Genomic DNA, 23,794 nt, shown 5'->3' with positions numbered 1-23,794 from the left:
AGAGACATTCTCCAGAAGCAACTGTATGCCTCCAAAAGGCCATTAGTCAGACTAGGGCAAAATATGTTTGGGCCAAATCTCTGTCAGCTGAAGTGGCCCAGTACTTGTACTACTAACTACTTTGTACTACAAAGTGGAATTACGTTTTTTTTATCAGATTGATGAACTGAGTACATCTTGCTATGGTGAAAGGTCCAAGTAATGGCTGCAGATTTCTAGTGGCGGCGGCAGCAGCAGCTTGCTTAGTCAGGAATTACTGAAATTATTTGCAGTAAGCAAATATGCAATGCATGGTATGACGCCAAACTGATATGTACCACTATATATCCAAGTTGGAATTGATAAGCGATCACACTAATGATTCTTCTTCATGACATTGACCAGCTGGATGAGCTTGAACACAGATGGAAGCAAGTATCTATTTGCTGTCAATCAAAACATAAGTAATTTGCTATCTGGTGCTCATGTTCGTCTACTTAAGGAGAATCAGTGATGTTTTAACAAAAGGCAACCTTTTTAGCCAAGATGATTTACATTATGTAGTTTAGCAGACACTTTTGTCCTAAGCGACTTAATATAAGTACATTTGTCAAAGTGTCAAACCAACTGTATGTCACACAGTGAGCCAGCTAAACATTCTCTCGAAATAAGCAGTACTTGTAGAGTTAGAGGTTTTTCCTTTAATGAAAGCATGTTAGCAAGTAAAGGGAAAAGAGATGCTCACAGGTTAGTGCAAGTACGGTCCAGGTATAGTCTAAAGAGATGGGTCTTTGTACAGTAGGAATGCTCATGATACCACGCCCTAGATTTGACATTATATTTTGAGCCTTAAATTCTCTCACTGAAAACGAACTAGAGTTCAGTTAACCATTTTCATTGGAAAATCCAAGTTTCCAGGAAACTTCAGTTTACAAATATGCAAAACATTGGTCTCGCCACCTTGTTGTGTCCAGTAGTCCACATACTTACTGTACAGTATCAAACTGAGTGGGAGGTAATTCAAGTTTTATTTGACATTAGCCTAACACCAGCTATTCAAGGAAACTATAGAAAGTCAAAGCACAGAGCAAAGCTTAACTAACTATTGCATCATGTACACACAGTCATTGTATCGGCTGTGTGAGAGATGCTCATTCCTTTTCAGCAAACATTGAAATACTGTACATTCAGCGTGCACTTATTAGGTACACCTGTACAATTTAATGAAATCCAATACCCCAGCTCTGCCATGAAATCAACTTTTATGAAGTTTATAATGTTCCATTTCTGTTGACAGAATCAGAAATGTGTAAATTAAATTACATGTTTATGACCTGCCGCAGATCCTGCTCTTTCCCCGTCGCTCTGCTCTTTCCTCGTCGTAGTTAAATGTGGTGTTGTACTGAACTACATTATATTGAGGTGTTTCTAAATGTTTGTTTTATATTAGAAACACTTCTGAATATAACGCAGTACAACACCACCACCAACTATGACCTTGATACTACAAGATATTTAATTAACACCTCTTCTATGACAGCGCAAAAAAACCTGAACATTATAGGCAACATAAAGCAAAACTTATGGCTGGGCCGGTGTATTGGATTGGATTGTACAGGTGTGCCCAATAAAGTGCACATTAAGTGTATATTCTGCTTGCCATTCTACTGCACCTATCAATAGAGCTGATATTGCAACTTTACCAATGTGACTGTTGGCACATGTCTCAGATTGCCTCTTTATACATAAAGACAGCTAGTTAAGAACTTGTTTTGACCTGTAGGTCAACTACTTCCTGAATAATTGGATACATGTCAAGTACATATGACGCTAACACCAATTGGAAACAAAAAAGGCATCTGCGATCTGGGACTTTAAACCCTAAAACAGACATGAAGGTGATTAGATCGGTAGTATTAAGGAAATCAACCCAATCAGTGTTCTACATCATACATTCCCCAATGGCCATATTTTGTGACAGTCCCTTCACTATCATTCCTCTCTGCCTGGGCTGAGGGCTTTTCACCCCAGCCAGTGTGGGGTAGGAAGCACATGGGTGGTGGAGTTGGGAGGAAATGGCCCTTTTCCGCTCTGTTCTACAATGAGGGATGGAAAAAAAGACACAGACAGCTATTCACTGTCCTATGGCAGTGCTGACGTTTGTTCAATGAAAGCCAACCTACACTGATTAAATTAACTGCAGCATTGTGAAAGTGTATGTTTTTTCCCCAGTTACATCCATCAAGCTGCAGACCACACAAATTTCCCAAGTATCTCTGGTATTAGTGATTGACGGCAAAATAAATTTGGTATCAATATATTAAATGAAGTGCACTGAGAAGCCAAGCCTTCTATTTGCCACAAGCCCTCTTTATAAAGCTCCCACAGTGGAAACATGGTTCCGTTTTGCACCTTCACCTCATCTAAATAGGCAAGTTGGAATGTAAATATAACATCAGGTGAGAAATTCTAGCCCCAACAGACAAGCTTGTGAGATCAAGGTAAATCATTTGTTGACCTTTTTTTAATAATCCAGCACAGCTTCTATATTGTTTACTGGTCAAAGAAAGAAACGGAATAGATATTTTCTAGGATCTTTATCTCTGAAAGCAACAAATAATCAATCAGTGTGTAAACTCTTCCAGGAAAAGAAATGCATTGCCTGTGTAAAACTAGAACTGTAACAATGCAAATAAAAATACATCTGAAAAGATTCCATGTCATGTAAAAGGTAGGGATTTATTAAAGTAAATTTATTATTAATTAATTATTAGTCAAATGGTTTGACTATCTAAAAGATTAATCAATTAGATTAATTTGAGCCAAAAGGAGGCACCTGTTGACAGAGTCATAACAATGACTGTTTTCTGCTGACGTTAGCCTCTAATGCTAGATGATAAATAAGTCGTTTAGGAGATAAAGCATAATTGTTAGTTCCTTTCCCACAGCCACTGCAACCAATCACTTGCTTGCGGAGGCTCAGCATTTTCATCATAAACAAACGTATCACTTTGACACAGGTCACAATGTAAAGTTATACGGCGCACAAGAGCAGTACAGCACAGGGAGAGATGAGCAGATTGAGCATAGAAGAGAGGACAGGCTTGGAAAGAGATGCATACCTGACAATTTGTCAAGGCGAGGGGAATTCTGGATGTTCTTTCCATTTAGAAAAGATCCCTGATTTTAAAACAAAATGGTAGTGTTGGAAATGTAGATTTTACATCAAGCGGATATTGATATACTGTAGATTAAAACTTTCAAAATAGATATTTACCGTAAGAGAAATACTTTTGATAGCCGTAAATATATATTTGAGATCTAAAACAATTAAGCTTACAAACAACTGGTCTAATTTTTGGTAAATCCCTTTAAAAGGCAAGGATTTAAAGTACGTCATTCTAACAGTCCGAACTCCTGTGTTTCACGTTATGCTACTAAATTGGGTGTTAAAAGCATAACAAGCTTTATAGGTGCATCAACAGTTAATACACGTTTGACATTAATTTTGTCTTTCTTTACAACATCAACAGGTGTGATACAAGACACATCACATGCTTGATTAACAAAATATATCTTCACTTCAAAAAACTGCTTCGAAGTACACACTTTTCTTTTCTTGGACCAGAGTCAGGCAATGCTCACGCCCTTTGTCATTGCAAAGTGCCCCGGAGGAAATTTCCAGGCTTTCAGGTATTTAATATATAAAATTATTATAATTATGTGTAATTTCCAAAAGACAATAATAGCCTGTAAGTGACAATTTAAGATCTCTGTAGCAATATTTAAAGTGTTTTCCCTTCTCAGCGGCCTGCTATTTACTCAGCAGAGAATGGATTCAGCCTGAGATTGATCAGGTTAAACAGTAACCGGTGATTAGATAAGAGATAACACCATAAATCGCTGGCAATGAGCTCCAGCAAGAGGGGTTTGGGATTATTTAGCATTTAACATGTTATACAGTCAAGCCATGCATGAAGTCTGTGTCCAAAAATAGACATTGGCTATTGAGAAAAGCTCAGTCGACTTAGTACAGGTTTACTTGCATTAACATTTACACTGTATTTGGGCAAGCAGTGGTTTGACAAAACGCAACTTCTTATATTTTATCCAAACTACAAAAATGAGCTAAAGGCCATGTGAACAACATTTGGGGGTTTTTTTTAACTGAAAAGTGATAAATAACAGATTAGCATTTAAGGACTAAAGCGTAAAAAATTAAAATGCTGATAGTGATACAGAAGTCATGTTGGAACATCAACAAGTAAAATGTCCATCGAAAAAACACATCTTGATCTCGACTAAAATCATGAAATACCTTCGATTTTATGTAAATGATTTAATGAGGCCTCTTAGGCTCGTCATGGGGAAACAATTATTTAGAACGATGGGCTTTCACTGTTGAACGTGGCTTTTCAAAACATAGATGTCACTGAACGTGTTTTTAGGGGAGATGATAAATAGTAAGCAATTAACTGCTTACTAACCACCACTGCTAAAGCGTTTTAGTGGTTTAAGATTTCTGTTTATATTAGTTACGTCATTTAGCTTTATTACTCAAAGCGACTTACAATTAATACATTTTGTCGGCTGTATCAAACCATGACATATCACAGTCACAGTCAGCTAAATGTTCTGTCGGAATAAAGTGGCATTAGTGGAGTTAGACATATATGTTTAGGAAAGTATAAACAAATATATGGCTACACCTATAAAGACATACATATGTGTATGTATATACATATCTATACAGGACCACATCGTGAAAACGAACACAATGTGAAAATGTTAAATTGTCCGAGATAAATACCGGTAGTTTAGAAACAAGCTGACTTGCCAACGCTAGCCTGCTAACGCTATCTTGATCTAGATTATGCTACTTAATCACCCAGAGCCCGGTTATCTCGCTGATGACCAGGGACGCTTGTCGTAAGTTGTTTGCTAGACATCTAACACCATAACCTAGTCAGCAAGAAAATATGAACGTTACGGTTAAGTGACAACAGAGAACGGAGACGATATGGTTATATTGACAAGCTCGCTGGGAAGCTAACTAGCTAGCTGGCTAGTAAGCTAGCTGCAGTATAACCCCGAAGACGGGGAAGTTCGGTCTCGAAAGTAACGAACTTGCCAGTTCTCGCCGTAAAAGTATTTTATATGCAAAACTCACCGTTGGGCGACGAAAACCGTATCTTCACCGCGGCGAAACCTCCGTCGATGGCCTCTTGCCGCCGCGTTTGCCACCGACTCCCGAGCAGCGATTTCGTGGTGGAAAAACTTGGCTGCGCTCTGTGTACATTCCCTGGGAACCCGACAAAAGAGTGAACGCTCGGCCGGACGTTTGGATAGAACTTCCGGTCAGTGCGCATTTTCAAAGTAAAAGCCACCATGTCGGTAACCTCGCTGGGTGTGACGTGACCGCTTCAAGAATATAAAGTTAGAATATATGTACACGTTAAGAGCTGTGCAAACCCGACTGCCCCACATGTCTTTATGCCGTCCCTATTTCAAGTTAAAGAAATTGAGATCATTTAGGAATAATATTGTTCGAATTTAGACGCACCTGTGCCCGTGTAAATGTATACAGAGAACTGTGCAGAGCATCTCTATCTATATTCATACAGCCGCTCGAGCAACCATGATGCCACTACCCCCCGCCATAGAATACTGATTTAACTGATCCCGGGCGGAGAATCACATGTTGTATATTCTGTGTGCTCTTGTGTTTTTGTTTCGTATACTACTGCTTGGTACGCCCCAATCCTTACCTCCCGCTTTGTCACCAAGTCGAAGTAGCGTCCGAGAAATTAAAAAATGCCTTGCTTTCGATACCTGCTGTCGGTATATCCTAATAACAATGCCATTGTATCAAAACAGAAAAGGGCCGGATCGCCACCGTCGACAAAGGAGCCCAAACACAGGAAGCGAAGAGCTGGAAACACTTGAAACCAGAAAAAAAGAAGAAAACAAACAAACAAAAAAAAACACAAAACACCGAACGCGCAATAGTTCTGCGCTTTTACTTTGAAGTTCGGGCTCGAGGCAACGTTTTGAATCATCACTTCCTCTCCCACCCTGTTCGACGCCACCGTGCGGCCACGTCGTGCCGCGGGGCTGCTCGCGGGACGCGAACACAGGCGACAGGACGCGACAGGACGCGACAGAGCGACGGGGTTTTTCGGGGGGACACGCCCACGACACCTTGTTTTGACCGAGTGTTGTTGTCTACCGCTTTCGCCGGGATCTCCCCCACCCCACAACGAACATTTGCTTTGATTTTACATCGCCTTTGTGTTTTCTTTGGGTTTTTTTTTGTTGTTGTAACATTTCAATTGCTTTACCTCATTAAATGCATGAGATGTGATTGACCGCGCATAACCTCTGCTGTTCTCCGATGTCTTCGGACAGCGCACGTCGAACGTTGCAGCAAATCGACGCACGGCGAGAACAGCGCAAACCAAAGTTCCTGGCAACTCTCCGTCGAGACGTGGAACGGGTTCGGCTGAGGTCTCGGCGTGACGACATTCACTTTGTGGTTTACGGGCAATTCCCTCTGCTGGGAAAATGTTCGTTTTGGTTTCCGCGACGGAAATGCGAAACATAAGTAATTATATTATACCAACGTATTTTTGAGCTAAATCATCGTTGTCGTAGCAGGGTCCTATATCTACATTCACAACTGCCCGACAGTTGCTTCTGGTGTTTGACAACAACACCATGCAGTAGATTAAAGCCGTGACTGGAGCAATCAAGACATCCGTCCAAACTATACATGTGTTTGATGTCTTTTATGTCAGTTGATTCCCCTTTCTGCCCCTCTGTCGGGCTGTGTTGATGACAGTATATGTTGTCTGTACGTAAAATAATAAACCCCCCCCCCAAAAAAAAAAAAAAGTCGTTTACGAGCAACATGTTGTTCGAAGTCCGTAATTCCGACGCGACCCGAACGCACCACAGAAACTCTTCGCTTGGTGCGGGTTAAGCGTCTATGACCGCCCCCCCCCCCCCCCTCCCAGTCGGCGCATGCGCACCGGACGTGCTTCAGACGCCAACCAGCGCGTCAGATTATAACGTACAGACCGTGAGTTCGCTAGCGTGCGCCGAGAAATTCACCGGACGAAACCCCCGCTGTGGACGGAGCAATGGAGTAGACAAGCTTTCCCGCGAACGTACAGTTACCCGTGTCTGTCCGCCGCCTGACACTGTCACGCTGAAAATGGAGCAGAAGTTTGAAGACATGGACTCAGAGGGCCGGTGGCAGAACCTATACATAGTGAGTGTGTTAGCTTAGCGAAGTTAGCTTAGCACGCTTAGCGCAGTAGTTAAAGCCGTGGATGCCAGGGCGCAGTTCGGTGAAGCTGCTCTCGAACCCGGATAAAGAGACGCTTTATTCGTCCCCCGGAGTGAAAACGCGATGTCGAAGCGGCTCACAAGAAAACAACAGGCAATAAGTATTAAGTCATACAAACTGGAAAAATGGCAATCTGTAATAAACCTACAAATGAACGAAAAAGGCCCGAACGTAGGCAAAAACATTGAAAGTTGTATTTATACAATAAACTTAAACAGTAACTTAAAAGTTGGCAATACACAATACACCGAAACAATAACTATACACTATCACCCTGTTTCAACAATTCATACTGTAAAAATAGGAAATTGTGGAAGTTTGCTCGCACACACACACACACACACACACCGTGTGTACCCGGGTTGAGAACACAATAGTTTAACAATATAATATATACAGCATTGCAAAAGATGAGTGAGTCAAGAAGATTGCTAATCTATGTTTATTCGCTGGAGGAGTGAAACAAATGGTGCATTTTTCTAAATAACATGTCATTGCGCTTTTATTACTTTTATTTAAACAGTAACAGTTTTATAACTTACAATTTCAATTTTAAACTTATTAAACAATGTGATGTTCCCCCGTTATGGACATTAGTCCCCTCAGCCTTCTCATGTCTCTAAATTTTTTTTTCTGTCTTTTGCAGGAAATCAGGAATCAGTCCCATGAATGTTCATATAAAGTCGCTAAATATCCAGAGAATCGCAATCGTAACAGATACAGAGATGTGAGCCCGTGTGAGTAGAACTTGAAGATGATATTTTTCCATTTGTATTTTGCAAACCATTTACTGTTCATGCTTCCTAATAAGTAACCATTGCACATATTTGAAATCCCCAATTTTCTAGTTGATCATAGTCGAGTAAAGCTGGAGAACACAGAGAACGACTACATCAATGCCAGTCTAGTGTGGATGGAGGAAGCCCAGAGAAGTTACATATTGACTCAGGCAAGTCCAATGTTTATATGAAGATGCTTCAGTGGTTTTGCAGAGAAGGAACGTAGTGTGGTGTTTAGTGCTTTTCGACAGATGCTTTGACATTGATATGTTAAATTACAATTACAAAGAATTGTCTTTGTAAAATAAGCATAAGTTAAGAATGATTGAAATCCTTATATAATAAATTTATATTTTAAGTAGGCTTCTATCTCACATTAAAGATGGTCAGATTGTTGACATGGCAAGCTGTCTGCACATGCTGAGTTCAAATTTTGATCTAAAATTGCTGGCGTGCAAAGTTTAACTTTTTTTCTAGCATAAATGTAAATACTGTTCTGAAGAGGAAGGACAAGAGATAATTGACATATTCACAATTCAGCAATTTAAGGGCATACCTAACCTGGAAGAACAACACTTTGTCACTGTCCCAAGAAAATGGGTTAACGCAGACAACAATTAGTTGTAGTGCACTCTGAGTCAAAGGTAGATTGAAAAACATTTCCAGGTTGTTGCTGTTTCATGGTTTAGAAGGATGAGTATATGATGAAACTAAATGTCTGTCAGTGTCTGATGTTATTGATGGTGTAATAATGTGTCTTGTCAAATATTGAATTTCCTGTAGGAGCAAGAATTAAAGTTCATTAGATCATTGCCATTCAAGGTGTGTGTGTGTGTGTGTGTGTGTGTGTGTGTGTGTGTGTGTGTGTGTGTGTGTGTGTGTGTGTGTGTGTGTGTGTGTGTGTGTGTGTGTGTGTGTGTGTGTGTGTGTGTGTGTGTGTGTGTGCGCGCGCCTTGTTGATTTCCTACCCTGACAGACTGATGTTGTTCTGAGCACGTTGCAGAATTAAATATTATGAAGGCCTCCATTTAGTTCTGTAAACTGTGTCTGCATTTGTACTTTGAAGCTCTCCAAGTGATACTGGCTTTTAGTTAAAAGCCAGTATCACTTAATATTATTATACATTTAAATAAATTCAAAATGTATCATTTGAGGCTATCCCAAAACCTCAATAGATTCTGTCTTTATTCATGCTGATCCCTCCATTTGTTAATCAAGACACAAGTTTGAAATAAAAGTCGATGCCCTTTTCTAGTTTCTTCTTTCCCTAACAACAACTTGTACCATTTGCCTTGACTTTAAAGTGATCCGTTGCCTTCAACCTTTTATCTGTTCTGTGAACATTAAACTTTTGCTAGTTAATTTTTCTCACACACTTATTCCTGTTCAGGGTTGCATTAAACCTCGTACATTTCCATACATCCCATGACCCCCACGAGACCCAGTTCCTTTTTATTTTTTGACTAATAGGCTGTCTCTATGTTCTGCCAGGGCCCCCTCAGGAACACCTGCGGTCACTTTTGGCTGATGATCTGGGAGCAGAAGACCAAGGCTGTTATCATGCTTAATCGAGTCATAGAGAAAGACTCGGTAAGAATTAAAATGAGTAAATGGTTCTCTTCAGAAAAGATTTGATGATAAAATAGCACACAGATGCTGGACAAATTACAGAAATATATGCATACAAGGTTGACTAGACTGAAAAACCTCTCGTAAGTATGAGACACAAATCTGAACAGCATTTTTTTCAAACAACTGACTCGGTTGTCTTATTTCACAGTTTTTGTGGTAATAGGCCCATCAGAGACCCAAATGTATGCGCACAAGCACTGAAAAAGTGGGTTTTCATAATATGTCCCTTTTCACCTACACCCGGAAAAGGAAAAACTCCCAGGGGAAAAAAAACAATACAATGAAAGAAACCTTGAGAAAATGCCACAGAGGAAGCAATCCACCTCATAGTATGGCCAAGCACGAGCCTGGCCATACTATGAGGTGGATTGAGACACAACATTTGTGTGGCTCGCATAGCTGCAGCGGGGTTTTTATTTTATTTTATTTTTTGTATACATCGCAATAGCAAATACACACAATCTGCTGATTGTTGCTCAGAGTTTTAGGATTATACCAGCCACAGTGACTGATACGTTTGACATTCACCAGCCAATGAGAACATTTTCCTTCATTTGGCCAGTGAGTTTAGCGCACACTGCTTAGTGTGCATGACAGTTGGAATTTAGTGTTTTGTCAGAGTGGTCACTGACGCAGACTGGGATGCAGTTGAGCCAGTGAACACCAATTATAATGTGCTGAGAACTCCTGTTCTCATTCAGACCAATGTTTAATGCTGGAGTGGTTTGTTTTCTCTCTGTCACTATAATGTCTTCCCCATCCTTATTTTTCTAGAATTCTTTTTTTAAGGGCACTTATTCTGTGATAATATACATGCAGCGGTCAGACATTTCAGGCTGCAGGCTGTTAAATTACATTCCAGGAAACGATGATTCATAATAAACCATTAGAAATTGTGTCTGAATATAATATGCGTTCCCCGGCTTATTGCCAAGAAAATATCTCATTATTTGAGGGTTATAATGACATAATGAAGGGCTTTAATTTAAGGGTGATAATGATTTGTGTCATAAAGTGTCGCTGCTTCATAATTTTTAAAGGTTGGATGGACAGAGGCAATTTCAGGGCTATTTTAGAACCTTTCAAGGGAAATATATTTTTCGGAGCCCTTAGCAGTTCTTGACTTCTTTTTTTTTTTTTTTAGTCGCTCTCATTGTCACATGAGCAGTGTCTGCCTCCATGGCAAACTTTCTTAAGTTCCAAGCCAGAATAGTCACTGACTGTCAAAAATAGTTGATTGTTGAATATCTTGTCTTTTTTTCTGACAGGAAAAGTGTGCCCAGTACTGGCCCTCAGCCGAGGAACAAGAGATGGCCTTCCGAGACACACGTTTCCTGGTCACGCTGCTTTCCGAGGATGTCAAGTCTTATTATACCACCAGAGTCCTGGAGCTGCAGAATGTAAATGTGAGTTGTAGTGCTATTCGTGCTATGGCAAATTACTTTTAAGACTCAATTAAGAGAACATCATAAAGATAATGTTTTTTGGTGTTGAAACAAACAGAAACGACCTCTGGGAGGTGTCCCATCTCCTTGAAAGTAATACGTTTTTGTAGTACATTTCACAATGTACTGTATGTTTCTAACCTTGATCTGTGTGGTGACCAAAGATTTCTAAGCAAAATCACAATCAAAAAGTGAGTGGCAGTATATAAACTTCTTTCAAGGTGAGGAACATAAACAGTCAAATGTTCCCCAAAACCTCCATATTTGCAGACCTGCCAACCTGCATGCATTTTGTGTACCAAACACCCAATTCTTGGTCAAAATACGCAGGTACAAAATGGCAGCTGAAACTACACATTTTAAATATAAAATTATATTTTTATTTTTATATATAAAATTATGTCAATTGATACAAAATGTTACCGTAAATTGTGACCATAATATTAACATATAAAGGGTCAGATGCACTAATCAGTGTCAGAGCTATTTTCAGATTCTGTGCCGGTCATATTTACACGCCCAATACAGTGCTCATGTACATACTCGTAAAAATGTTCCTATGCTCAAACCTGATGCCAACATAATGTACGTAACATTATGTTGGCATCAGGTTTTCAGTTGCCGCTAAAATAAGAGAGTGATGGAAATAAAATGTCGGCAGTTTGGAGGTACTTCAAGGTAAACGAAGAACAATCGATTAATTATTTATCTGTCGCCTGACAGTGTTCCAAAATTGTGCACTGCGTGTCTATCGCTATCAGTACAGCGGAGCGTAGTTATTTTGCTGAGATTAATGAGCTGTTGGTTGGTTGCTAACGTGCCTTTGAAATTGAAAATGAATGGAGGGATTACATTACATTTACATTTAGTCATTTAGCAGACGCTTTTATCCAAAGCGACTTACAATTATTCAAACACCGACGGACGCAGCCATCAGGAGCAATTAGGGGTTAAGTGTCTTGCTCAAGGACACTACAGCATGCTATCAGGAGGAGCCTGGGATCGAACCAGCGACCTTTGGATTACTAGACGACCAGCTCTACCTCCTGAGCTACCATCCCCACATTTTCCAGAGATTCCAGAGTAATACGCATTTGCAAATTAGTCTGGCGATACCAGGCTACAGAAAAACAACTCCAGCAGTAAAACCACTCCACTAAGTCATCTTTATAGATTGATTACCAGTGGGGATAGAACTGTAGCTGTAGCATTAAGGGTTTACCTGACGTTTACCTGACATTTACCTGACGTGTAAGGCTTGTAAAGCCATGACATTAATTTGGAAACAATGGTAAGTTGGTCATTAAAATTATCCGATTATAAATTCTTATAACCAAAACAGGATCAATATCGATACATCCCAATATCTAGTTCTTTGTTCAAAGTCCCATGATAAAGACAGACAATGATTCCAAAGTGAACTCATATCATTAGTTAAATTTCACTTAGTCCTTTCATTGTTACACTGTCGGCATGTGAAGCAAGTTTCTTATTCTTTCTGTCGTGTTTTGAAGTAGGAAGTGTTGAATCAAAGCATGTGTTGTGTTCAAAAACACAAAGCAAGGATGTTTTAAAAATGTTTTCTACTTTGCAATCAATAAAATGAGAATAGATCAGAGATCATGTTTGCTTCCCTATGGCTTACATCAAACTTGACAAATTTGTTCATCAAGATTTTATCAGAAATCATGTATTTTTTTACATATCATAAGAATAATTTCTTCTTTCTTTAATACATTAACCAATCTGATTTGAACAAAGCCTTTTTGGGCATTGCCAAAAAGAAAAATTACAAAATACAAAATTTTTGTTTTGATTTTTAATCATCCAGTTGGATCTGTGTGCATTTTCTTTTTTTCTTTTTAGACGGGGGAGAAAAGAGAGATCTATCACTTTCATTACACCACGTGGCCTGACTTTGGCGTGCCAGAGTCCCCTGCATCTTTCCTCAACTTCCTATTCAAAGTGCGAGAGTCGGGTTCACTCGGGGCTGACCACGGGCCAGCTGTAGTGCACTGCAGTGCAGGGATTGGACGATCGGGGACATTTTCACTCGTAGACACGTGTCTGGTCCTGGTAAGTGTGTGTGTGTGTGTGTGTGTGTGTGTGTGTGTGTGTGTGTGTGTGTGTGTGTGTGTGTGTGTGTGTGTGTGTGTGTGTGTGTGTGTGTGTGTGTGTGTGTGTGTGTGTGTGTGTGTGTGTGTGTGTTCAATTTATATATTCATTCATACATATTCGGGTCTACCAGCCTTTTTTTCTGTTGCGTCACGTTCGACCCTACAAACACACCGAAAAATGCGTGTCATGGTTCCAGTGTGATTGGGAATAAAACATTAGAAGAGACAGCAACTCAAGCAAACTGTACAACTTATAAAAAAAAAAGGATTTTAAACCATTCAAAACAATCGGACCATTCATGAACGACCCAACACTACAGAAGAAGCATCATGGATACTCCATGCTGCCGGTGCGCACCGGATCCCCACACTCACAACATTTCACGGTCCCCCATGCGGAAAAAAGGTCAATAACTTCTGATTTTGGGTTCTAAATGGGATATGAAATGATAGACTGATACACAGATATTCCTGTCTATTTATGCCCCAGTGTCCGGAATTTCAACGCGCATCGCATTGCGCAGATAAAGGGGCCAAAATTAGCGGGTCGACCTGGGAGTCCTGTTCACATCAGAGCCCATCAGATTCATTGCCGGGTCATTTGACCTGTGACTAAGGCCCGGGTTTTTCATTTCCCACTGGTGACAAATTCAGATTGTTAGCGGATGTTGCCATGTTTTTGGTGCAGTGGGAAAGGGGTTTAAGTTACAAAGCAATGCCTGTGTTCAACAGTGAAAATACCAAACCTGTCAGCCTTTAGATTGCTTTTTAAGCAATTACTTGTATTTTAACTAATGCTAAACTTGCACCCTAGAGGAATACATATTGATATGTAACAACTGCAGAGTTGTTAGTGCGTTGATCTGACTTGGATGTTTTGTCCCGACCAGATAGACAAGAGGAGAGACCCTTCCGCGGTAGACATCGAAAGCATCCTGCTGGACATGAGAAAGTACCGTATGGGCCTGATCCAGACCCCTGACCAGCTACGCTTCTCCTACATGGCTGTCCTGGAAGGAGCCAAATGCATCATGGGAGACTCCTCTCTACAGGTACCAGCACCACCCATACGCTGCCATGAACATGGATGCCTCACTCCCTGGGTCTGGTTGGCAAAACCCTTGTTCTTTTTCTCTCTTCTTGCTTTAGTTGTTGAGAAAAGAAACTCAATTAAATATGTTATATGCATATATAACATGGTCGTACGATAGAACAAATTCAGGCATGAAAAAAAATGATGAAAGCACCTCTGTTCATGGAATAGTTCGTAAGTTGACTTTATGATTGAATCTCATCCTACGCACATTTTATGACTAACACCCATTGACTCACTTGTTTTCCAATTCTCTCCAACTCTCTCACTCACACACACAAACAAACTCATACACATGCGTAAATGTCTGGCCATATTCCCAGGGCCCCATTTAGCAAAGTCCTTTTCTCTGTCACCCTGAGCAATATAAGTGCTTTGTTATCAAAGAAAATAAAGTAGTTCCAAGAAGTGTTTCCCAAGATAAATACAAAGTCTTCCACTGGAGTCTGTCAATATACTTATATTGGTTAAAGGGACTCTTAACCAATTATTACCTGAAAAGGCTCATAACAATCTATACTCGAGAACCCAAGTCAACTTCATACAACAGACCAAGGTACGGAACAATTGAGGTGCAAGGAAAAAGAACAGATAATAGAAAATGTAACAGATAAATAAAATGTCCTCACAAAGAATGAGGAAATGTTTGCCTTCCTCACTCCCCTTGTCTTTATTTTTTGACATCTTTTGGCAAATGTTAGAGCTTGCAAGTTTCCAGTTTGACTGCAGCAGTCAAATCAAATGAAAAAAGACAGTAAAAGTCTTCCCAGAATTACGTGCAGGATCTTACTGAATAGCCTACTTTCTCTCGCGAAAGACTCGCAATGCGAGTGTGGTGACGTAGGCAGTGAAAACCCATCACTTACATGTCAAATCGTAAACTTTGATCAACTGGTGATAAAAACATAATTGACACAACAAATTAACAATCAGACTTTGCGGATTACAGAGAAATTTGAATGACCGTAATCCGTTCAGAATTACATTGGAGTAGAGTTTTTTTTTCTCCTCTAGACAGCGGTGCCCCCTACACGCTGCAGATCGGGATAGCGGAGAGTGTAGATATCTGTCTACACTCCACTGTCTAGACAGCAGTGTAGACAGATGTATTTATTTTCGTTTGATTCCTACTTGTGTGAAACAAATGTTTGAAACACAATGAGTTAAGGGACTGTCCCGATCACTGCGTCATGGCATGAACCAAACCTGTCCTGTGCCACCTCACACTCATTTGTGGTTTCTATGCCAAAAGAGTGTGGCCCAGACCACCTCCAAATGTGGTCTGAGCGCTCGGATCTCAAACTGCATTGAGGACGCATTGGGTGCGTTTACACCTGGCATTCGAGCTGTCCACTTGTGATTATCACCAAAGATGCATGTTAATGCCAGGTGTAAACAGGATCTTGATCCAAAGCTTTGCCCCTCATGCTTCAGAGAGAGAGTGGAATATGTTGCTCATGTTGCCTGACAATAAAACAGTTGTCATGATACTTTCTAATCTCTTAATTTTAATACTTAATACAAAATGTTGTCAAGAATAGTTAAATAAACAAATAATGCTCCCCGATAAATAGAAGGCTTCGACGAGTCTTAGTAATCGGTATCAACACCAATACTGCTTTGATACTGATCGATGATCGGCTCATAATTCAAGGAATCACAACACCTCTTTTTCTTTTCCACACAAACACACAAGCCTATTTTCTCTTGTATTTAAGCATTTACCTATTTCCCAGTTTCCCGTGTAACATTGCAATAGACAAAATGATAATAGAAGAGCCGTACATGTGCAGTAAAAACCCTGCCGCCTCTTCTCTACAGAAGCGGTGGCGGGAGCTCTCCAAGGAGGACCAGGAACCAGTATCGGACTCTCCCCCACCAGCGCAGACTCGGGACCGTGTCAACGGCAGCCAGCAGGGAGGCCACCCGCCCCCGGAGGGCGGGGACCACAGGCAGCACAGCAGGACCCCCCCGCAGTCCCCCCGCAAGGAGGCGGAAGTGGACGGCAGCACAGCACAGTGAGTACCTACCAGTCTGCCCTTTATGAGTTTTAAACTAAGTAAAGGACGACCGTTGGTCCATTTCACCGAATAGATTCGTATTCTTTTCACGCAGCAAGAGACGCAGAGAAGACAGCATCTCAAAGTCGACCGCAGCCAAGATGCCTCAGCAAAGCAAGACCAGGATAAATGAGTCAGAGAAGAAGAGGAAAAGGTGATTTTTTATTTATTAATTCCATTTGAGTTTAATTTTCATATACATTTCTTCACTTCTATCACTAGGGCTAATAGATACTCTGATATAAATTCAATTATATAATTTCAATTTCTGAATTTGTTTGGAAGTTATGCAACCATTTTCTGCGTAAATTAAATACCATTGTGGTCACGAATGGATTTAAATATTGAATTTCTTAAATGACTTAATTTGTTCTTTGAAATATTTTTGGAATCCACCTCCGATGATACACTGAAAAGTTGGTTCTCATTATGTATACAATGTCAATATATAGGTGTTTTGGCATCGCAGCAACTTATTCATAGTTAAAAGAACCTTTGGAGGAACCGCCGATGTTTGTGTCCGCGCTGCAGGAACTAGGAATGATTGTAGTTCTTAGAATGATGTTCTTGGGGGACTTTCTTTAAGCTCCTACTCAAGCACAAGGGGAACCGACAGTGACCTAAGTGCACGGTGATTGGTCAGGACGTAAGTCCAGGGTCCCTCGGACTGAGGACAGCCCGCCCGGTCGAGTCGCATTGCTCTGGGTGAGGACTAGCCCAGGTACACTCAGCAGTAATAAAAATAAATAAATATATATATATTTTTTAAATTGTAGATATATTTATTTTATTTTCCAAAAAAATCTGCTTACGTTGTCCCGATGCAAGCCCGACTTGTAGATCTAATTTGAGTGAAGATTCAGCAACTAGATTGCTTATTTCTTGCCATAAATCTGTTCAGAAACACATATCGGTGGACTGATCAGGTGAAATCAGAGAAAGTTATGGAGTAAAGACAACACGGAAGTCATGCTAAAACCCCAATGGCTGACATCACTTCAGAGTTGCTATTGGCAGTGCGAATGCAACCAGAAAAAAAGCTCTTGAAGGTATTTCGTTTTCTCGGGACCTTCCCAGTTCCCAGTTCAGGGAGTCCCCAGAATTGTTTGGTGCGAAAAACGCCTTATGATATAGAATCGTAATACCCTTTTCACACTGCACCAAAAACCCGGTAACACCCGCTAACATCCGTCATTTGTCATTAGCGGGAAAGGTAAAACCCGGGTCTCAGTCCCGATCAAATGACCTTGCAATAGACATGTTTTTTTTTTTTATCAGCTCCACCTCCGATCGGCTCAGATGTAAACAGGACACCGTGAATCATTCCATCATTTCATATCCCAGTTAGAATCCGAAATTCAAATCAGAAGTAAATAACTTTTTTTCCTGCATGTGGAACCATGGAATGTTTCGAGTATGGGCACCACAGCGGAGAGGCCCATGCTCCCTGACGGGCTCCGGTCTCTGAACCAGATGAGTGTCTCCACTCCCCTCCGCCAAAGGACCGGTGCACGCATCGTGCACGGCCCTTCGCCGATTCCAGTATAGATATACGAACAATCCGATTCTTTTGAATGGCTCTTTCGTAGGAACAGGGAGATCAGAGTCTCGCTGGGTGATGAGCCTTTTTTTTTTTCCAAAGTATACAGTTTTGTCGTCTCTACTGTTTTATTCTCAATCACACTGGAACCATGACACGCCCTTTTCCCGGCGTGTTTGTGACGTTGAACATGACACACCAGAAAGATAATTTTCCTGGCAATGGGAAAGGTGTCAATCGCCTGTTTTAGCGGTTTACCTGCGTTTAGAAATACAAAACAAAAAAAACAGGTATACCCACTAATTTTTGTCGAGAAACTGTTTAAGCCATCTCCTCAATACAGGATTGATTCCATATTTAATCGAATCGTAAGATCCTGCCCAATACCCAGCCCTACTAATCGCTACCCCAAAAATAAATCCTGACCATCCTTGAGGATGTAAGTATATCCAGTGGAGATCTACCCTCTGATTCAGGGTGACTCATGGGAGACAGAGTTCCCCTCCACATGACTCCTCTAATGTAACAGTCCTGTGTGTTGGCAGCAGGCCGGCAGAGTCCTTGTTTCCTGTAATCCCCACAGAGAGAGGCCATGTTTTTCAAATGCATGACTCAACCTCCTTATCACGTAAACCCAGCGCTAAAGCAGCGTTGGCAATGCAATTTATCACACACTCTTATGGAAGGAGGTACGAAATGCCAGCTGTAACTACGCTATTTAAAAAAAAAAAAAAATATATATATATATATATATATATATATATATATATATATATTAAAAATTGTGATTTAATTACTGAAATTGATTAATACAAAACCGTACATTTATTTGGTATTTAAACTACATCCCTGGGATTGGACCAGATGCTACGACCTGTGGTTCTGTAACCCCTCCCCTCCCTCACTCAACATCCACTGGTACACAGCGCACTGAGCGCAGCGGTGCTTTACTATCCCACAAGGAGTAACGCTCCATTGCTGAGGTCAAATGGGAAGTGGGGGAGTAATAATCACAAAACGTGTCTGTAAAGTTCACATATGAACCGATCGGTTGGCCGGTTTTCAGCTTGATCGGCCATGACCGGTGACCGACCAATCAGATATATTTGTCAAATTTACACGCCCGATACTCTGCTCATGTACTCGTAAAAATGCTCCGATAATCAAACCCGATACGAACGTAATGTAATGTAGTTGCATAGTTGACGCTCAAAAAAGAGAGCAAAAGAAAGAATATGACGGCTGTTTAATAGATAAATATTCTATCACGTGACAATATTAAACATTTTTGCAGACTGTATCGATCCCTGTCACTTCAGCGGAGCGTCTGCTCTGGTTGATCATAGTGCACGAGCTCCGCTCCTGATTAATACGTTTTTGAACTTCGGTTCTTGACGAGTCACTCAGAAAAATGAGTTGTTTTATTTGATCCATTTGGTTTAATGCACGGTGCGTTCCAGTGAACGAGAGTAAGAAGAGTCGGTCATTTATTATTATTACTTTGTATTGCAAAAATTGCAATTTATTTTAGAATGCAAGTACCATATAAATATAATATAAATGTATATTTGCACTTAAAAGTTAAAGAGACTTTCATTTGAAGTTTGAACTGGACATTTCTATGTTAGTTATATGTTGGGTCCAGTTACAGGTTGCATTATACTGAAACAGTCATATTATTGGAACCCAGGGACAGTTTCATATTCTATATTGTTCCATGGTGAATAATGAACAATAATAAACAGTGTCAAAATCAGAAATCTCACTATTGTGGTAATTGAATATTACAGCAGTATTCCGTATGTGCAGCTTTTTTATCATGTGAGCGTGATCAGATCACATGATGTTTTTTTCATTGACATACAGCAGAGATACCCAATGAGACCAAATGATAATAAAATGACATTTCTCTTAAACTCAAAATGATCGGATGACAACGTAAAAGTTATTTAATAGTCAATGTATTATTATGAACCTATAATTGAATGAAAATGAAAATCGGCCAAAATCAGAATCGACAAGTCAGCTCTTGTTCAAATCTGAATCGGCCAAGGAAATTGCAATCGGCGCATCTCTAGTTGGTAAACATGTTTGGTAACTTTTGGAGATGATGCATTTCAAGTAGTATATGCTAATGATATTCATTTGTATACTGTATGTAGTTAGCCGTAGTAGCTCGCATACGATGTGATGAGCCTCGTTACAAGACATCTACGGTGTGAATAACTGATGGAGCCATTTAGCTGCAGTTACTAACGCCCCGGAAACTCGCTCTTACACTATTGTGGTAATCAACATATTTTCCCAAGGTTGCCAGGTCTGCAAACTGTGATATCTGGCAAGGTGTTAATCTTGTGGTTCTTCTTGGACAGTTTGGGCTGCATTTGCTGCACATGACAACAACTGGCCGGTCCAGTGGCGGACACAGTAGCTCTGTGCCCCTCTGTGACGGCAACAAACACGAAGAACACTTTAACAGGATGAAGTTTACCTCCAGCTTTTAAAAAGAGCCCCTTTAACTTGTACGTGAAGTTTGTGTGTATGTGTGTGTGTGTGTGGATATGTGTGATTATCCGTGTGCTTTGCAGCTGCTGTGTTGGTTTTCTTTCTGTTTTCTGATTTGCTGAACTGTAGTGTTCTCTCGCCGTGTGATTATTTTGGCTGCACCGTGGCATGCTTTGTGTTTGGGCCTGATGCTGCTAAAAGCTGCTGGTTGAGGTGCTCTGTACATGCAGGGCTGTCGAGTTTCCTCTTGTATTTCCTTATGCTAGCTCAATTTTCCATGTGACATGGAATTCAAATGCAATATCAAAAATGAATAAAGGCCTAATGGGCAACCACTGCAATGTGAATGAACATGAACCTATTCCTAGAAACAAAGTGTCAAATCAATTTCATAAATGATATCAGTGGACATGTGTTAATATCGTGGTTCATGACCCCATAAGAAGTAAACGTTGGTGCTTTGACAGTTTGTTGCATGCTCCTAATTTTTTGCTGCCACTTCTAACGTTGAGGTTTTCCACGTAGTCATTTTCACTTCATTTGGGCTCATACTTTTAACAACCCGTATGCCATTTTGAACATAAAGGGACTGGGTTTTTGCAAAAAACACATCTTGTTGCATTTTTTGCCTTGTTTTTAAATATAAACAGAATTGTGGCGCACTGGAAGAGATAACACCGGTAGGATTTATTTGAATGCTGAAGCCCCGTCACAATAAAATAGTTTTTTATCTTGACGGAGCTTCTTGTAATCCTCTTCAATGGATTCCCAGAAATCCATTCCCTCCTGAAACATCATTGCTGATTTGTTTCCAAATGAACCCTTTCACTCGGCGGCGGCGCTCTTAATATCCAATCTTTCTGTTCAGTTAGGTCACGTACACCAGATGCATTTTCCCATTACTCCCATATCACCCAATGACTTGCGATCTGACTTCTCTGACATCATCTTCCTACTGGTCCTCCCGTGGTTACTGGCGTCCCTAATTAAGGCTGGGCGATATGTAAGACTTAATCATCACAATATAGATCTACTGCTACTTATATCCCATGTTAGGTGCATGTCAATTTTAAGTATTTGTTCAAATTAAACTCCCAGCTCAGCATCCTGATGTGATGCTCCTAAAAGACAAAATGAAATTATCGACCAGCCTTATCCCAAATGTTGTGTGTCCAAATACTCCCAAGTTTGGGCAGCTATGTGGGAACTTCTCTTCAAATATTGATTTGAATCAAAAATATCAGTTTGTGGCAGTGGGTAATTTTGAATTCCTATGATTTCTGCCTGCGCTGTTCAACCAAAGTGATAAAGACACTGGAGTGCCACCAAGTATCTGACAGTATTAGAGTCTAACGGAAGAGACATCAAACCCAACCCAAACACTTCTCATATTCTGTGATCACTTGTTTTTATCACTTTGGGTGAGAATTGCACATTTGAAGGGGCCTTTGTTTCCTTCGGGCTCGGAAATCAAACTTGTGTGTCCTTCTTGTGTTTGATCCAGGGCGAGAACCAGCGATCCCTAAAACGTGTCTTTCACCGCGGCCGCCTCGCTGCAACATCGGCAGGGATCTCCAGCTTTTACACCTCCCCACTTCCCCAAAGTCATCCCTCTCGGTTTGATCCTCTCCGCTCTCTGGCACTCCCTTCATCTCACCTCTCCAGAGCCCAAACCTCGCTCTCCCTGCTCCTCAACTCTGTTGTTTACAGCAAACACTTCAACATTCACACACACCAACTCTTTAACCCCTGGCACTGTTTGTGGTGTGGAGCCGTTCTCCTGTAATTATATCAGTTGCTTCTTTGTTATTCAGTGTATTTTCTATGCTTTTCATATTTGCATCTTACCGAAATAAGACTTGTCGACATGAACTGAAATGGGAGGTGGGGATCTATGCATCACCAATTTCTAACGCTCTTCAAATACGTGTATTTTTTGGGGAAACTTTTTCAGGGGCAAAAATAAGATATTCTATTTTTCTAAGAGATTACTTGAAGTTTTAAATTGTGTCAGGCGGGCCAAATTAAAGCACTCGCCCCCCCCCCAAACTTAAGAAATCCAGTGGCATGGAATGTTTTCATGATGTACATATTGTTCTTTTTAAGTGTGTAAAAAAAAACATAAACAAAGCCATATTTATGCTTGTAAAAAAAAAAAAAAAAGACAGTTGTATTTGGTTTGAACACAGAAGAAGTCTTATTTCATGACTAGTCCTCCTTTTTAAATTAATTTGTCTACAGTCTTACTTTTTTCTGGCAGAGTGTGTTCTACAAATAAAACTTGTATTACCTAGTTCAATCGTGAATTTTTTATTATTATTTTTTTTTTCAAATGCTTCCTTCTCTGTGAACAGAGAAGCCATTTTAAAGTAATTTATATCCATTTAGGGTGAAACGTGTTGTGTCTATATATACAGTTCATACACCGATCAGCCACAGCATTAAAACCACCGGCTTAATATTGTGTAGCTCGCCCTCTGCCAAAACATCTCTGACCCGTTGAGGCACGGACTCCACAAGACCTCTGAAGGTGTCCTGTGGTGGCTGGCACCAAGACGTTAGCAGCACATCCTTTAAGTCCTGTCATTTGCGAGGTGGGGCCCCCATGCATCGGACTTGTTAGCCCAAGACATCCCACAGATGCTCCATCGGATGGCGATCTGGGGAATTTGGAGGCAAGTCAACACCTTGAACACTTTGTCATGTTCCTCAAACCATTCCTGAACAATGTTTGCAGTGTGGCAGGGCGCATTATCCTGCTGAAAGAGGCCACTGCCATCAGGGAATACCGTTGCCATGAAGGGGTGTACTTGGTCTGCAAACCATGTTTAGGTGGGTGGTACGTGTCAAAGTAACATGCACAAATGCATGATTTGTCAGACCAGGCCTCCTTCATTGCTCCATGGTCCAGTTCTGATGTCACACGCCCATTGTGGCTGCTTTGGGAGGTGGACAGGGGACAGCATGGGCACTCTGACCAATCTGTGGCTATGCAGCCTCATACGCTGCAAGCTGTGATGCACTGTGTGTTCTGACACCTTTCTATCATAGCAGCATGAACTTTTTCAGTAATTTGTGCTACAGTAGCTCTTCTGTGCGATCCGGACGGGCTAGACTTCAATCCCCACGCGCATGAACGCTCATGACCCTGTCGCCAGTTCACCGGTTGTCCTTCCTTGGATCACTTTTGGTAGGTACTAACCACTGCATACCAGCAATACCCCACAAGACCTGCCGTTTTGGGGAGGCTCTGACCCAGTCGTCTAGTCGTCACAATTTGGCACTTGACAAAG

At 40.8% G+C, this 23,794-nt stretch overlaps 2 protein-coding genes across 4 annotated transcripts in view; one reads left to right on the top strand and one right to left on the bottom strand.

Annotated features, from left to right (window-relative positions):
- rnf19a (ring finger protein 19A, RBR E3 ubiquitin protein ligase) overlaps window positions 1-5,272 on the bottom strand; it is a 28,090-nt gene extending 22,818 nt beyond the window's left edge. The window contains exons 1-2 of one of the 2 annotated variants that reach the window (XM_080002715.1): window positions 5,150-5,196; window positions 3,102-3,159 (exon numbers count right to left, since the gene is read on the bottom strand). In XM_080002715.1, coding sequence (XP_079858841.1) covers window positions 3,102-3,146 — 45 coding nt within the window. In that variant the 5' untranslated portion in view covers window positions 3,147-3,159; window positions 5,150-5,196. Of the gene's footprint in view, window positions 1-3,101; window positions 3,160-5,149 lie in introns of both variants that reach the window. The other variant, XM_080002716.1, reaches the window with a different exon arrangement.
- Window positions 5,273-6,919: 1,647 nt separating this feature from the next.
- On the top strand, window positions 6,920-22,795 carry ptpn2b (protein tyrosine phosphatase non-receptor type 2b; the record flags this gene model as incomplete). Of its 2 annotated transcripts, XM_080008008.1 has the most annotated exons (10): window positions 6,922-7,252; window positions 7,977-8,067; window positions 8,179-8,279; window positions 9,601-9,699; window positions 11,010-11,147; window positions 13,053-13,262; window positions 14,194-14,355; window positions 16,218-16,414; window positions 16,512-16,610; window positions 22,006-22,795. In XM_080008008.1, the coding sequence occupies exons 1-10, from the start codon at window positions 6,968-6,970 to the stop codon at window positions 22,025-22,027; spliced, it is 1,404 nt and encodes a 467-aa protein (XP_079864134.1). In that variant the 5' UTR covers window positions 6,922-6,967. The 2 variants fall into 2 exon arrangements, with proteins under 2 accessions (XP_079864135.1, XP_079864134.1); XM_080008009.1 differs by lacking the exon at window positions 22,006-22,795 and having other exon boundaries at window positions 6,920-7,252; window positions 16,512-16,614.
- Window positions 22,796-23,794: the final 999 nt, after the last annotated feature.

Source organism: Zeus faber, assembly GCF_960531495.2.
Source record: "Zeus faber genome assembly, chromosome: 1".
Classification (NCBI taxonomy): domain Eukaryota; kingdom Metazoa; phylum Chordata; class Actinopteri; order Zeiformes; family Zeidae; genus Zeus; species Zeus faber.
This window is presented reverse-complemented; position numbering and strand designations above follow the sequence as displayed.